This window comes from Rhamphochromis longiceps, linkage group LG11 (assembly GCF_057381845.1).
Source record: "Rhamphochromis longiceps isolate RC_006_pf linkage group LG11, R_longiceps_female_GT1.1, whole genome shotgun sequence".
Classification (NCBI taxonomy): Eukaryota; Metazoa; Chordata; class Actinopteri; order Cichliformes; family Cichlidae; genus Rhamphochromis; species Rhamphochromis longiceps.
Genome location: NC_140567.1, coordinates 28,983,647 through 28,999,943, shown reverse-complemented (window position 1 = coordinate 28,999,943; position 16,297 = coordinate 28,983,647). Strand labels below are relative to the sequence as shown.

General features: G+C 39.3%; 1 protein-coding gene across 1 annotated transcript; it reads left to right on the top strand.

The window, feature by feature from the left end:
- The first annotated feature begins 1,382 nt into the window (after positions 1-1,382).
- On the top strand, positions 1,383-15,680 carry akirin1 (akirin 1). Its single transcript, XM_085423506.1, has 5 exons — positions 1,383-1,775; positions 12,097-12,243; positions 13,720-13,848; positions 14,965-15,036; positions 15,131-15,680. Exons 1-5 carry the CDS (start codon positions 1,571-1,573, stop codon positions 15,139-15,141), a joined length of 564 nt encoding a protein of 187 aa, XP_085279632.1. The 5' UTR covers positions 1,383-1,570; the 3' UTR covers positions 15,142-15,680.
- Positions 15,681-16,297: the final 617 nt, after the last annotated feature.

Here is a 16,297-nt window from a genome sequence, read left to right as displayed (position 1 = left end):
ACCTACCCCCACCTCTAAGGGAGTGAGTTGTAGAGAAGCATGAAAACACACAGCTGTAAAGGAAAGACAAAATGAGAACTGCAAAAAAGAATGCAAAAACAAAATGGTTATTTCTTGGTCATTTTCTTTTACATAATATAAGATGAGCTTTATTGTCACTCCAAGCAAAACTGGAACTGTTGGGAGCCATCGATTTAATCAAATTAAAATTTTAATCATTAGCAAAAATTTAATGTAAAGGATGATCATATGTATACATTCATTTTAAACTAGTCTAAAGTTATAGCCTTGCAATATATAAACAAATAAAGTTATTTTATAAAGATTTGGTGGAAAGTGTTATACAATCAGGTGGTATTTATAAAATTCTTATATTGTTGAGGAAAATGCAATACAATGATTGGAAACTTGACAATAAACAAATGAAGAATACAACAGTGGAGGAAATTAATACATTTTTAAAGATTTACGTCATCATCATCTGCCTCCATCTCACCCTTTACTACATCCATGAACTTTCTCTGTGGTCTTCCTCTTTTTGTCTCCATGTTCAACAGCCTTTTCCAATACATATTCGGTATCTCTTCTCTGCACATATCCAAGCCATCTTAGCCTGGCCTCTCTAATGTTATACCTCTGATATACTTATTTCCAATACTGAAAGTCTTAGTATCTTCAACTCTGCTCGGCCTCCAGTCTTTTTGTTAGTGCCATCATCTCCAAACCACATATCATAGCAGGCCTCAGTATTATCTTGTAAACCTTTTAAACCTTTTCTTTCAGTCTTGCCAAAGTTACTAATGCAATCATGGATAGGTTACTTATTGCCGAGTCTGTGCTTGGTCACTGATGTGTTTTAAGAGATCAGATAGCAAACTATCTCTGTGCGCAAATGTTTGAATGCAAGACATAGCAGATTAAATTTAGATAGATAGTGTGTGTGTGTGACAATAAAGCTCAGTTGTAGAGAATTTATGCTCTAAACTGTTACTTAACCTAATTATTAAACCTATTTAAACCTAACCTAAATATTAAATCTAAATTTTTCCATATGTCGGTAAAAAATTTGGGGTCCGTTTTTAAAATACCTAATTTACCTGAACTCTACGGCGAGACGTCTCGTGAACCTTGAATTTAAGTTCAAGGGAACGGCATCAACATCAACAACAGGGTAAGACAGCCGGAAAACGCAGCCTAGAAGCGCCGTATTAAAAAAGTGAAAACGACAAATTAATCTAGTTAGAATTAATCAAGACATTACAAAAGCAATTCTGGATAAGAATTACATTTCAAATCTGCGAAAAAACACAGAAAGATTCGTTGTAAATATTTGAAGACCCCCCTATTTCCGGTAATGGTAGGCTCTGGCTTTGTGACGTTTTAAAAATTCAGCAGGCAGGGTCGGCAGTTGCTTTACTACTGAGAGAAGAAAATCCGTTGTTGTGGAGCGGAAGAAAGGCGAAGAAGAAAACCGAGGAACGTTAAACGTACACACGCACGAGCGTTTAAAGCCCAGCGTTTGCGGGTCGTTTTTCTTCCTGCTTATTATTTTCCGTTTTGTTTAGCTATAATGGCTTGTGGAGCTACGTTAAAGCGGTCGATGGAGTTTGAGGCCCTCCTCAGTCCCCAGTCTCCCAAGCGGAGAAGGTGCAATCCACTACCGGGGACTTCTAGCACTCCGTCCCCTCAAAGATGCAGCCTCCGTCCCGCGGTCGACAGCCCGGCGCATTCGATGTCTCCTCCGGCTACTGGCGGCGAACACAGGCTCACTCCAGGTATGGATTTAGACCAAATTTGACGGCTTTTTCTCCCTTTCAGGGTGGGTGTCATGGGGGAGGGGGTTTGGGTGGAGTGGAATGGATAGCTAGCTACTTGAATGGGGGTTGGAGGCTAAATGTTAGCTTACCTCAGCTAACGTCAGGAAAAGGGAATGTCGTCGCTGATTTACCAGAACAGATCTCGTTACCAATCATAATGAATCAGTATAGGCACCGAAAAGTAGAAGCGACTCTGTAAGTATGGGGCTTGTGGCGTCACTGCAGCTCTCCGTTTTCGTCCTATTCTTTGCTGAGCTGGCTTACATTGGCTAAATTTGTTTTGTCCGTGAAAAAAAAAATTAGATCCAGAGTTGTTCGCTTGGCTAATTCAAACAGTCTATGGCGATAGGGGAAGTTGAATAAACATGACGCCCTTTTACAAGCTTTGCTCAGACAATCTTCAGCCGTGTTACCACGTTCAATTATTTAATATATTCCATTAAACTTTAATTCGTTTAACTAAAACTGGACTGAAAGGACTCAACAGATCTTTCTTCTTTAACCCCTGCTCGTTGGCTCTCCTGCAGACAAATGGCATCACAGCAGCAGCCACATCATTGCAGACTATTAATTAGGAGGTGCCTGGGTAATGTTCCTTAGTTTCAATGCCAGAGTGCCACAATTGTGTTGTATTGAGGTGGGGGTTACCATTATGCACCACAACCATTTCTTTTCCTCCTCAGGCATGGAGGAAGGCATTGTTCATTTCCTTTATGCCTGTACTTCACTCTCCCATTGATTTGAAAATGCAGCTCCATCCACTGTGAGTCTTGGATGGGTGTGTGGGGTGCACAAATAGGCCCAGACTAATTGCTTGTGTATATCCACTGCATCAAGTAGCCTTAATGTATGTGCCAGTCAGTGATATTTGGCAGGATGGCAGCATGAGGCCTAATCAATCGGTTAATTCTGCCAAAAAAAAAGATTGCAAGATTAATTTAGCTCTCTAACTTGCAGAAAACCACACAATTATAAACCCCTAGATTTTTTGGATTTAAACACAAATGTGACTCAGGAGGCAGATAAAGTGTTCTTTTTTTGCCTATCATTTGGCAAATACTGAACCCCAAAAACTGCTCCTGATATGTAGAAATTCAAGGCTTTTACTCCTTATTGAACAGTTTGGAACTCACTAGAAAGGTTTTAGCTATAAAACACAAAAGTAAAATTACCAGAACTGAGAAAATCAAATTCACCAGGTCACTGTTGTTGGCCCAGTTGTCTCCTCCATGAAGTAGTTTTAATAAAAAAAGGCTTAATTATTATTTTTACTTGAGTTATTAAGCAGCTGGAACACGATTTGACTTGATCATTATAGCTATTATTGCTGTTTCTTGCTGGGATTGTGTTACTTGACCTAACTACTGAGTGGGTGTGCATGTCTGTTTTCATTTTCTTTTCCTCCTTGGAACAGCAACATGGATGATGTTAAAACCGAGTGATATTCGAAAAAAGAAATATGCTATTAGTCAGGGTTGTATTCATCAGAACATTAAACCAACGCGACTCCCAGTTTGCACAGTATGCCTGCTGGGCTGCACGTTTGTCTAGTATTGTTTGAACACAACTCTTTGGAATTTAGCTTTCAGTTTTAATTTAAACACCCCAGGATTATGTCTCAGTCTGACCTAATAGAAAGTTTTGGAAACAAGTGAGCAAATACCTACATTTGCTTCCTGATTGGCTTAATATGTATGACTGATAAGAGCTAAAGCTTAATATAGAACTTCTACTTGTGTCTGCCTTTGGGTACTTTTCCTCCATTTGCTATCAGTTCCTCTTGGGTAGATACTGTAATATACTGAAATAATAATACTGAAAATAATACTGAAATACTGAAAATATGTTAAGTTTATTTTGTGACCCAGAAAGATTAATAAGAGTAATTTTAAAACTTAGTAGTGGCCGCCATTGCCGGAAACTGGAGTTTGGCTGGGCCGCGCTATGATTTCTGGGATATGGTGGGCCACGAAGGACACACCCAACCCATCCTTCAAATTCGGGGAAAAGGACGACGCATTTGTCGGCTGCATTTGGAGGAGTCTACGAATTTGGACAGCCTAATCGGTCTACAAATGCGTCCTCAGGAGGATGCAGTCCTTGGTTTTGGACACAGCTATAGAAAACCATCTGGGTGATAATTTGTGATAATTATATGTATAGCAAAAATGTACTGAACATTTTACTGCTTGCAGGCAGCAGCGCTTATTAGTGCAACAATAATGCAAGGTGTTTTCTATAATTCTTCTTCAATGAACTGCTGTCATCTGTCACAAATTGCTAAATTCAAAGTGTGAATGGGCTGATCATCTTGTTGCGTGTGCTATGGAACATAAATTCATGGTGCACAGCAACTTGGGATTCAATTGACTTGTGTGGAAAGGTAGGACAAGTTTAAAAATGATCAAATAAGAACTAATCTCATTGTGCAGTAAGGTTAAATGCACACATTTGAGCTTCTGTTGAAAAGATTCAAGATGGAGTTTCAGCTAGCTTTCATGCTCCCGGTTTCTCATAAAAACGCAACAAAATGTTAACACTTTGGGGGACTCATGCAAAGGGACATAAATGAGGTACCATGAATTTACTTTCAGTAACACTTCCTCATGGTCAGTTCGAGCAAAGAAAACAGTTTTTTGGGTTGTTTGTTTTTTTAATGCCCTACATCAGTACTTTGTGTGGGTTACATTAGTTTATACTGAAATTGTATGTAAAATGTTGATCTAAACCTCATTGAGGTTTGGTTAGGACGCAATCTCTGACAAAGGGGTCTCTGTTGTTGCTGTTGTCTGGACTGTAAGGAAAAAATGTGCTTCATTGTACACATTATTGTATGATGAGGCTGGGGGCAGTGCATGATATTTGTCAGAGATAAGGCGAAGCTGCCCTGTTCCTCATAGATACAGGTGTTTATGGTGGTTGGCTTGCTGTGAAATGTGTTTGATCTCTGTAAATATTAGCAGAAACTAGCCAAAGAATCAGGAGTGTTTTTCGTTTTGAGGGAAGACGGGGCAGTTAAAAACAGTCTTTTTCTTCTTCTGCTGATTTGTTTATTTTGTTTTGTAATTACAGCGTGGCTGTGTTGTAAAAGAATTAGAGTTCAGGAGCTTGGAGTAATGAAGATTTTCCTGCTTTAGAGACACAAAGTCCAGATACCTGATACTAAGCTCATCTTCCCTGAAAGAGGCCTCCCATGGGAGCAGCTCTGCAAGGCTGCCTTTCTGATGTGGTGTGCTAAGCGAAAGCAGCTTTGTATTTAACGAAAGGTCAACTGTCATCCCTCCCACCCAACTCTACCCGCACATGTTTTCCAGCTAGTCAGGTTCTCTCGTGTGCAGACGAGAAGGCAAGAAAACAGGATTGGACGTTGCCAGTGGATCTTTAAGCAATTTCATTTCATACTGTAGATAGGACACCTCTTCTCCTCTGCCAGTCTGGGCTTGTACTTCTGTGAAATTCCCGAAGATGACAAATGAGCGGAGTGTTTTCTTGAGAGGCGTTACTTAAAAGGATAAACTGTGTGGCACTGTTAATTTATAGGTTGGGCAGAAAGCTTCCCAGGTCATAGTTCAAGTGATAACCATAAAAAAGAACATTTAGCATACTATTAGACAATATATCAGGGTCTTTCCTGGCTCAGAATGGGTCTTCGGGTATGACTATGCACCAAAACACAGTCTGAATGTAGTTAAGGCGCCATTGTGTTTCTGTGCAGGAGTAAACTCTGTACTGGTGTTAAATGAAGCCTATTTATCAGAGTGTCTGTACTGACCTAAATGCATAGACATAAAAGGGCTAGTATTGGTAGGAAAAAGTACCAATATGGTGATTTTATTCAATTACATTGATACACTGCTACCAAAACATGTAGGCGCTTTAAACAGATCCCCACACCATTTTCACTTACCAGAGTCACTATATCAAAACAACTTGTAGTGCAGACTATAAGAGCAAATATTAAATATTAAGAGAGAATAAATAGAGAATTTTTGCCTTTTTTTTTTGTTCTTCTTTACTTGTTTTAATGTATTATAGGTTATTTTTATGCATTGTATAGACAATAAAAAAAAAACCACATTATCTTGGTAGTGTATTGTTTTCATTTTAACATGCTGTAGTTATATGTCGTTAAGACTTTTCACAAAGTCTGAAGTAAAGAAAATATCAAAGTTCTGGGAATATCCAAAAGCCTGATTTGTAGTACTGCACTGAGTACCCGCTGTAGTTGGGGTTGTTGTTGTTTGCATACTGTGAATTGGCGTGTCTGCCGTCACTAGGCAGCCAAGCTGTTGATGTTGGACTTGGAGCTACTAAATTTTGAACAGCACCTATGTTTTCTGAATTGCAGGGAGAAGGGGCCAACTCCATACTAGGGCTGAACGATATATCGCATTTGCGATAATATCGCGACATGATCAAGTGCAATTTTCTAACCGCAAAGGCTGCGATTATACTCTGGACATGTCCAAATTCATGGGCTGCATCCTCCTGAGGCCGCATTTGTAGACCGATTACGTCACAGCGACGCGCCGAAGGCTGTCCAAATTACTACCATATCCCAGAATTCATAGCGCGGCCCAGCCAAACTCCAGTTTCCAACAATGGCGGCCGCTACTAAGTTTTAAAATTACTCATACTAATCTTTCTGGGTCACAAAATAAACTTTTAAAATATTTTCAGGCGAGAAAGTAGTTGTGTAAACATCAAATATCTGCTCGGTTTATCAAGATATCCCATATTTGCAAAAGTGCTTCGACGTTTTCAGAGGCGTCTGCTACCCACCAGCTCGACAGCTAGCCGGGAGCTCGAGGGTTACTGATGCGGCCGAGAACGGCACAACTCCTGGCACATCATTTTCAGATCACCGCGGAGTTTCGCTGCTCGGGTTAAACGTAATATATAAGTCACTTAGACAACCTAAAAATGTTATTGTTGGGCTTTTTTCAGTGTTTTGTTTGTTCGTGAGTAAATCGGTTTGGCTGAGATTAAAGTTATTAGATTAGATAAAATAAAACTTTATTAATCCCCCGGGTGGGTTCCTCCTTGGTTTTCACACAGCTGACTAAACGTCAAACAGAAAACTTATTAAACAGAAGTATGAGACAGTCGAGAATTTACGCCAGTGTCTGGTTATATTTTAGATAGCAAGAAGCAGACGGCCGAGTTTATTAAACTCCACCGAGACAGCGGTGACGCTAATCAGAACTAGCCTTCTGATTCAGAAGGCTAGACCGTCCAATTTCACGCCTTTAAATTTTAAAGGCGTGTTTGTGTGTGTGTTTATACAATTGCTATTATGTTTGCACTTTATGTGTAATGTTACTGACTGCAGAGATCAGTAAGATGTGTGTATTTTTTATTTATTAGTTTTATTTATTTAATATTATTTTTTAATTGAATGACTGTCTAGTAGTTCACAGATGTCGAAAAACTGAGTGTGGTAAAGCCACTGATTTTTTTTATGTATATTTCTGCAATCTGCATTGTACTGACTTTCATTTTAATGTTTACACCAGGGTTCCTTGTCAGCACTTTATGCTCAGATGTTTGTAAGCTAAAAATAAACTATTGTGTATGTTCAAATATACTGTTGTGATTGAAGAAGTTAAATAAAAATGTCAGTCATCAATTCATGCATCACCTCATGTCATCATAACAGAGGTCTCTTCCAGGAAAGAACAGTTTAAAATTAATGTAATATAGTATTGGCCATACTATATGATGTATTGCTTGTCTTTGTTTAATAATACAGAAGACAAAGACCTTAAAAAATAATCGCATATCGCATCGCAATCGCAATATTGGGGCAAAAAATCGCAATTAGATTATTTTCCATAATCGTTCAGCCCTACTCCATACTAGTGTTTTCAGAGCTACAAACACAAGGAAATGCATTTGTTTTTACTGGCAGAGCACTAGCCAACTATTGGCATGATGAGTGAGATAGAAGCAATGAGAGTGTATTGCATGTAACTAGTTTCTACTTAGCTAAACTCTGCCAACCAATCTCACATTGTGTTTTCTACATTATATGTGACACAAAGTGCAGCAACTTTTAAAACATGATTAACAAGAAAAATAAAGGTTTTGGATAGCTTCAAAAAATACATACAAAATACTGCTTTTGTTTTTTAACTTTACTAATTAGTGTTTTGAATGCTTTGGGTGTTGTTTTATATTAGTTGAGTAGTCTGATGTTAGAAAGTCTGATCTCTATGTTAAATGACTAGTTAATTAGTCATCAGAAACCTCCCTACCAGTAAAGCCTTGGTAATACTCTCTTATGGACATGGTTACCTGGAGACCTGATGACCGAGTAGTCATTCTTGTTAGACTTCTTTGAAGTCCACCACCTGGGGCACATGGATGTCAGTGGAGTCACAAAAAACAAACAGGCATACAGACATCTGCACAGACCCTCGTGCTTACTGTGCGATAATATTTACGTGGTTCTGACCTGAGCAGATGCTGGTGAACTCGTGGACGTGGAGAGTATAATCTTACATCACAACCTACTTCCTAACATTCGAGATATTTGAAACCTACCTCCCCTACCGCCCTTTACGGGTGGAGGGTAAAATGAAGTGAGTCAGCTTTGTTTTCTCTCCACCATGTCCATGTCTAGCCGATCTTCTGCATATTCACTGCTTAGCCCTTCAGCTTCTCTACAGTGTTGCTCTGGCTTCCGGAAGTCTCTGTGATTGATTGCTTGGTCTAGTTGTGGCAGGGTCATTGTTGCCAAGCAACCCTGTTGAGGCACTGGCAGTTGGCAAAGCTTTAAGTGACATACAGCAGGAGAGGGGTTTCACTTGTCATTTAGATGAAAAGACCAGTGATCAGTGGTAGGGCTGGGCGATATGACCCAAAATTCATATCTCGATATTTTTTAGCTGGATGGCGATATAAGATATATATCTCGATTTTTTTTTTTTTTTTTTAAAGCCGTAAGTTAAGAACAAAAAGAGAGTTCTTAGTCACACTGTGTCCCAGATGTCACACGGGCACTTTTATTTACATACAGCGTAGATGTACATGAAGAAATTACTCAAAAATAAATTATCAGCATTTATTAAATAATCATGGTCCATAAATAAAAGAAAATGTTGTTTTTGTGCATAACAAAAAGCTCACAATTGTGCAGTCAAAATGTAAACTAACAGACGCTGAGCGTAATAACAAAGAGACAGATTTCACAGCTGCACCACGTCTCTGAACAGGTGCCATTTGTGGTCCTTATACACACACAGTACGGTAATATTACGTTGAAGCACAGTACGTATCACTCCGCGAGGCTCCTCCCCGGTAGCCGTAATCCTCCGACATCAAGCGGTGCAGCTCCGTAGGTTAGCAAAGTCATATTAAAACATTTTTTGACAGATTGCTGAACGCTGTGTACCACATAAAATCGGTTCGCGGTCAGTAAGCACAACAAGAATTCATACATAAGGCGCACTGTCGAGTTTTGAGAAAATGAAAGGATTTTAGGCCGTGCAGCCCCTTCGGGCTGCATGTCGTTAGCGCGGTTAGCTCGCTAACACTTTGACGCCGTCCAGCCCCACGCACGGGGCGATCCGCGGTAACTCGCTAACGGAGATTTTCCGCTTTCATCTTGTCATTGCCTGCAGGTGAAGCTATGGGGGAGGCGGAGTTGTGTTCAGTGAAGGAGAGGCGAGGCCGAGTAACGTTGCGTAGAGACAAAAGTGGACGAAAGAGAGGCAAACCTGCGGCTCCACAAGTATAATTATAACGTAACATAGACTATATCGATATAAACGATATTGTCACATCTTATATCTTGTATGAAAATATATCGATATTTTCAAAAAACTCGATATATCGCCCAGCCCTAATCAGTGGATACTGTATGCATACAAAGCATGCACTCAGAGGATTGTGTTCTCACTGATACTCTTAATTGATGATATTAAATGGCTAAGGTTTTTGGAGTGACTGTGGTTGAGTGGATCATCGGCTAATTGGAAGGTTGGTGGTTCAATCCCTGGCTGTTTCAGTCTGCTTGCCAGAGTATCCTTGGGCAAGGTACTAAACCCCAAGTTCAGTCTTCATATATGTTCAGTCAATGTGAATGTTAGAAAGTACTTGGCTATAAAAAGTAGCACTCATATGACTGTCTGTATGAATAGGTGAATGAGTTGTTGTATAAAGAGCTTTGAGTGCTGAAGTAGACTAGAAAAGTGCTATATAAGAACCAGTCCATTTGAACTCTTCAACACATTTGACTTTAAGCGTCTGGCCTTGTCTTCTCACACATATTCATGCAGGCTTTGTTTGATCAAATGTCAGTTTGAGTTCCCTTTACAAGTGGAAGGTTTCCCCTAGTAAACTGGTTCGTGGAGATCTGTAGATCTACCAAGTGGCACTTGGTATAACTCATAGTAAAGGCTAAAAAAATAATTTCAGCTATTCTTTTGGCTTCCAAGAATTAAGTTTGCCATGATAAAAATTATTAATTCTGTTTTTTCCTTTCAGCACATCCTTTACTTTTGGGCCTCCATAAAACCCTGCCAGGTTGTTGAATGTTTAGTTCATTTCACACTTTATTTTTCAGCAACTAATATAACTTGATGTTTGATTTGTCTTCAGGACAGCTTCAGCATTTTGCCGTTTCTGCAGTTTGTTGTCAAACTTCTTCAACTTCAGTGGTTTTTAAATGGCATCAAAACAGTGATCTGCTTAAACATTGTCCCACATCCCTTTTCTCTTCATACAGCTGATACGAAGCTGCAGAGCCTCTGTTGCCTGTAAGATGACATTGTTCTGTTTGCAGTGACGATGTTTTATTAGTCGCTAAACAAAAAAAGTGCCTTCTAGATTGGTCTGATGGTGTTTATGCTCAGAGGGTTTAGAGGCGCGACTACATCCAACAGGAGGATGCATCTCGGAGGACAACAGTTCACCGCACAACCGTATAGAACGCAGTAAATCCTCTGGGTCTCCTCAGGTCTAAACAAGCATATTGATGAGTGGGTTGAAGTGAAAGAATGGCTTCTTACTCTATCCCCAGCCAAAATAAACAAGGCACTTTTCCTCATATAGAGATGCAGAGTGTGTCGAGACTTTATCTTATTCGACTTACAGAAAACTTTACTCTCTCTATATTCTGTTATCAGCTCAGTTTCAGGCCCCTGTGTAGATCTCACCCCACCCCGCCACTTGTTATGTGAGCATGCAGGCCATGATATTAGCTGTTTTTAACACTGGACAGCAGATTAACATAGACTTCATTCTGAGGAAAGGTGCTAGTCGATAAGTTCTTAGATACTGTACAGGAACAAAATTTACTTGTTGTGACACAACTTAAGGAAGAGATGGACATCCATGAATTAGTAGAGTGTGACACTTTTTTACCTTTCATGTCAAGGTGAACTTGAGGTATTGTGTTTGGGATTATTTTGTCCAACTAACAACCTGAAAGTGTCAGATGGTAAACCTTAAAAAGCAGCACATTTTTCTTACTTGCATTAATATACTGGTGCCAAGTAATATTTTTTGATAAGACTGACTTATAGATGCACAGTATATAGCTGGCCTGTTACTGTACTTATGTTTCTCTTAGGCTAAAAATGCATGACTCATGCAGCTTGTACAACAATACTAATCACTTTGTACTGCATTTTCACAAAAACTGCTAAACAGACTATAGAAGGACAATGGTTGGGTACCTTGGTAAAGAAGTGATTTCTGTTGCTGTTTAGGTCTGAGCATTTGCACTAGTTGTAACTTGGCTTCACACACTGCTATTATGGAAACTGTATGAAAGAGAAGTGAAAATGATAGTCATAAGATTTAAAAACCAAAAAAGACCTTGTTTGGCTGTGTATGTGTTACAGCTGTGTTAGTCATGTTATTAATGTCAATCTAGTGCACATCTGTTCCTTCTGTCAATATTTTAGCCTATATTGGCTAACAGAGAACACATGGAAAGTGTTTGTTTTTGTTTTTTTCTCCTGGGTTTTTTTCTTTTGTTTTTTTTGTTTTTTTGCTGGATTATATTAACTTTGCTTTGTGGTTGATCTTGAATTTAACAACAGAACAGATTAATGAAAATAAGCAGGGTTTTTTCCTGGAACAAATCTATGTGCGAAAAACAAAAGTTGGCTTATTCTGCTATTTAAATGTGGACATTTAAAGTTTGCATCAAATACTTCTAGATAATTTACACTGACCATCATTTCTACGATCAAATGTCTCAGTGTTGGGAGCATGTGTGAGTAAGTTTTTAATCCTGTTTTTCTTGTTTCCTGTTTGCCCCCCGCAGAGCAAATCTTCCAGAACCTCCGTCAGGAGTACAGCAGGATCCAGAGGCGGCGGCAACTGGAAGGGGCCTTCAACCAGACTGAGGCCTGTAGCTCCAGTGATGCCCCCAGCCCCAGCTCCTCTCTCAATGCTCCCAGCTCCCCACCAGGTAGGAGACGTAATAAACTTGGTTTTCTGCACCATGCATTTTTTTCCTTTTTCCCCCCCTTTCTGGTAAGCATAAAGACAAATAAATAAATAAATAAAACACACAACTGCACAACACACTCACTGCACAATTTCAAGAAAGGCAGATAAACTGTTTCCAAGTGTTGATGAGAGATGTTGACTTCTGCGTGGGGCTGGGTGACTTGCTCCGTGCTCCTGTTGTTGCATAGAAACACGCCAATTTGAAAGCATACAGGAGTCAGGGCATGAGCTTCTTTACATGTAGCCATGCATGCCAAGATACCTCAGTGTTGCAAGTGTTTGTTATATGTGGATGTTTTATAGAGGGGAAGATGGACTTAATTAATATCATTGTCAATAATATACTTTATCATTGGTGAAATAAGATAGCTTGCCAGTTTAGACAGTTTCTATCAGCGCCACGTTGATCATTGTTGATCGCCATCATCATCACCCTTTGACATAACTTTACTTCTGTCCCAAATCTAACCTGCTGCTGGTGAGTCACTCTTATCCACTAGATACGATAAAAGTTTGGGTGAACACAGAGAATACATGCATCATGGGCATATTATCCAAGTGCTGTTGACTGTAACGTATGTGTTTCAGTTGGAAAAAATTTTTTAGATTAACATTAGATTATTTAAATACATACATAATTTAAAGAGACCTGTCATGTTATTACATGGTCAGGAGGAAAAAGACCCTTGTGACTTTGCACTATACAAATACAATAAAATAGAATTAAATCTGAAGCTCATAGATCAGATTCACTAAAAGAGTTGACTTTTTCCCCTCCTCGTCTGCTTTGTGCAGCTTGATGTGGCTTCCATAAAAAAAAATTGGCCCACTGCTATTTTATGTGATGCAATGCATCAGATGTGATGGAATTACAGGCATTGTTTCAAGTTGTTCCATTCAGCAGTGGTTACATTATCAGTTTGGTGCATAAAGTAAAAAAAAAAAAAAAAATCCCAGTGACTGTGTGTAATCCAAGCCTCAGGGCTTTGGGTCTGTGTGCTGTGTGACTCTATGCAGGACGACCTCGTAGATCACAATGACTGCACTGTTACTAACCTGGCCTCTTTCTGTCTGCGAGGCCACTGTTTTAACCTTCATCCCCACTCTGCCATCCTCCACTGTGACTTACAAACATTTTAGTCTATCTGGCTCATAGCAGACCTCAAAGACCACTTTGTAATGAATCACCGAGCTAAAGCCGGCTCCAGTTTGAGCCTGGCAGAGACGCTGGGGAGACTCAGAAAGAGGCAGCATTAGTGTTGCATGACCCTCCTGGTCTTTCTGAGGTGAGAGAGGACACAGAGCTGTAATTCTGCAGCCAGCTGAGCAGCTATTAGCTTAGAGAGGATGTTTCTGCCCATGACTGGGTATTGCACCATAGATGTGATTCTGCCTTATTTATAGCTGATCTGATTTGTTTTGCTTTTTTCCTCAGGTGCCTCAAGGAAGGACCAGCCTTCGTTTACGCTGAGGCAGGTGAGCTACCTGTGTGAGCGCCTGCTCAAAGACCACGAGGAGAAGATCCGGGAGGAGTACGAACAGATCCTTAATACAAAACTTGCAGGTAAAAAAATCCTCCTTAATAATAAAATTGAAACAACTCTAATATGAACAGTGCCCTTTATATTCCGGGGATGATGTACAGTCAATGTGACAAGCATTCGTCTTTAGTATTTCTCAGATTTTCACGACTAAGCGTTTACAGTGTGTAGCTTCCTGGGAGTTTAAATGTGCTATTAAATCCCAAGATGAATATTTTATAACAGCTGGAGGGAACAAAGACATAAAGAGGATATAAAATGTCTTGGCAACAAAAGCAAATCTGCATTCATTTGAGTATGTCTGCTTTAAAACGGTTAATTTAATAAAAAAAAAAGTGCGCTCTCTGTTTTGACTCAGGCCTGAGTGTTTGGAGAGTTTATAAACTTCCAAATTCCAGCTTGGGCTTGTTGTATACAGGAAGTGAGACGATCTGCTACATATCACACATTATGTTTATTAAAAGCAGTGTTGACTGTTGCACACAAAAGTACGTTACTTCTTTTCTTCCTGTAAACGAAAACTTGTTAAGCTTGTCTTTACTTTTGCATTGCTCTGTGACATGGCCCCAGGTGCATTATCACATAGTGTGCAGCCCCTCACACTAACACAAATGCCTGTGCTAATGAGAACACACAGGGTCTTTGCTCTATCGAGGCCGAAAGCCACACAGAACAGTGTTGCAGGGGTCAGCAAACACTCTGCTTTAACGTCACTCTGGGTTCTTGGTTGCTACGTTTGTACTGGCTTGCTGTCAGTTCTAGGAAAGTGGCAATGTCATTGTTAGCAGCTATTTGTGGTCTGAGCCAAACCGTTTGTACTTTACTGATATTTTTGTCCTTCCATTGAGTATAACTCAAAGTAATGGTTATCTGCGCTGCTCTAAAGTTGACTTTTCCTCCTCCACATAACTACAGGGAGCCGATTGTAGCAGAGGTACACTGATTAAAACGGTGTCGGTGAAGTTTAGTAGTTCTACTGATGCTTTATTATGGACAGTTTTTATTAAAAGACCTGGAAATGTGATTGTGAATCAGTTTTCAGGTACTTAGCTTAATGAAAATGAAGACTCGTTCCTCCACCCATTTGATGTTTGCAGAATGTGGCACACACCCTCACCTCCATCCTCTTCTCTTTTCAGAACAATATGAATCTTTTGTAAAATTCACACAAGACCAGATAATGCGAAGATACGGAGCTCGACCTGCTAGTTGTGAGTACTGTTATCTTTATTTACTTTGTTTTTAAGTCTGTTCTCAGTTAAAAAGGACTGCCTCTCTTAAAATAACAACTATTTTGTATTTCAGATGTGTCCTGAGCTCACATCTGTGTGATCCCGGCTTCCTCTAATAAGATGGCTGCTCTTCTACTGCCTCCTTCCAGTTGATTTACATTTTATTTCCCTATCACCGCCCCCTCGTCCCTTCTCAAACTGTTTGGGTGCCATGATTTATCCACTTTTTAATCCAGAAGTTGGTTTCTTACTTCAAAATTATTGCTGCTGGCCAAACTTAGAAAAGTCTGAGAGAAAATCTGTATGAAGCCCGCTATCTTTTGTTTGTTTTGTTGTTTGTTTGTTTTTTTTCTTTCCCCTTCTCTTTTATTTTTTTTAAAATATGCTTTTCTGGACTTCCTCACTAAAGCAGATGTTTGTTGAATCTCTTGCCAGCGCTGTAGAAAAAGCTTATTGGCTTGTGACCGTTCTGTATAACCTTCCAGCAGCTGTATCTACTGGCTCCTGCTTCTCACCTTGTCCCACTTTACTGTCCCCCCTTTCCCAACCTCCCTCCTCACAAAACTTACCCAAAATGTGGATTTTTCTCCCTTTTGAAAAAAATAAAAGTTCTGTGACTAAAACATGTTGTCTGGGTGTTTCTTTAAAGCTCCATATTTATATTAATGTGCACATTAAGCCACAACATCTCATCATAAGGTCAGTAATAGTTGCTCTTTTGTGACATGTTGACCATAAAATATGTTTTTTTTTTTTTTTTTTGTATCATCTCAAATGTATTTCTTTGCACACCTAAATGACTGAACTTTGAGTAAAATTATGTTGAACATCATTTTAACCTAAAACAGGTTATTGGAAATTATCATCCTGAAGAATACTGCTGGGGTTTTTTTTGTTTTTGTTTTTTAATCTACGGTTTGGCTTGTCTTCCAAAAACAAAACAAGGGTTATAATTAAATGTAGATAAACGACTAAATTTGAATTTTATTGCTTTTGCTTTTGAATTTTCTGACATTTTGTACAGAAAAATACAGATGAGCTGTGATTAATGGAGTATAATTGATGAATTTAGCAAAAGAGATTCATCCATGCATAATAATAATAAAACCTATTTATGTTGAAATCTCGGAGCTGATGACTTGTTCAAATGGGAACTGTATAGCCATTAAGACTTGTTCACAACTGGTGTCTTATCTACTGTAATCGTTGATTCTAAAAATAATCCCGTCTATTAGCCTTA

Coding starts and splice junctions, on each gene's coding strand:
- akirin1 (XM_085423506.1), top strand. CDS start 1,571: ATGGCTTGTGGAGCTACGTTAAAGCGGTCGATGGAGTTTGAGGCCCTC. Junction 1,776..12,096: donor CGAACACAGGCTCACTCCAG/GTATGGATTTAG, acceptor TGCCCCCCGCAG/AGCAAATCTTCCAGAACCTC. Junction 13,849..14,964: donor CCTTAATACAAAACTTGCAG/GTAAAAAAATCC, acceptor TTCTCTTTTCAG/AACAATATGAATCTTTTGTA.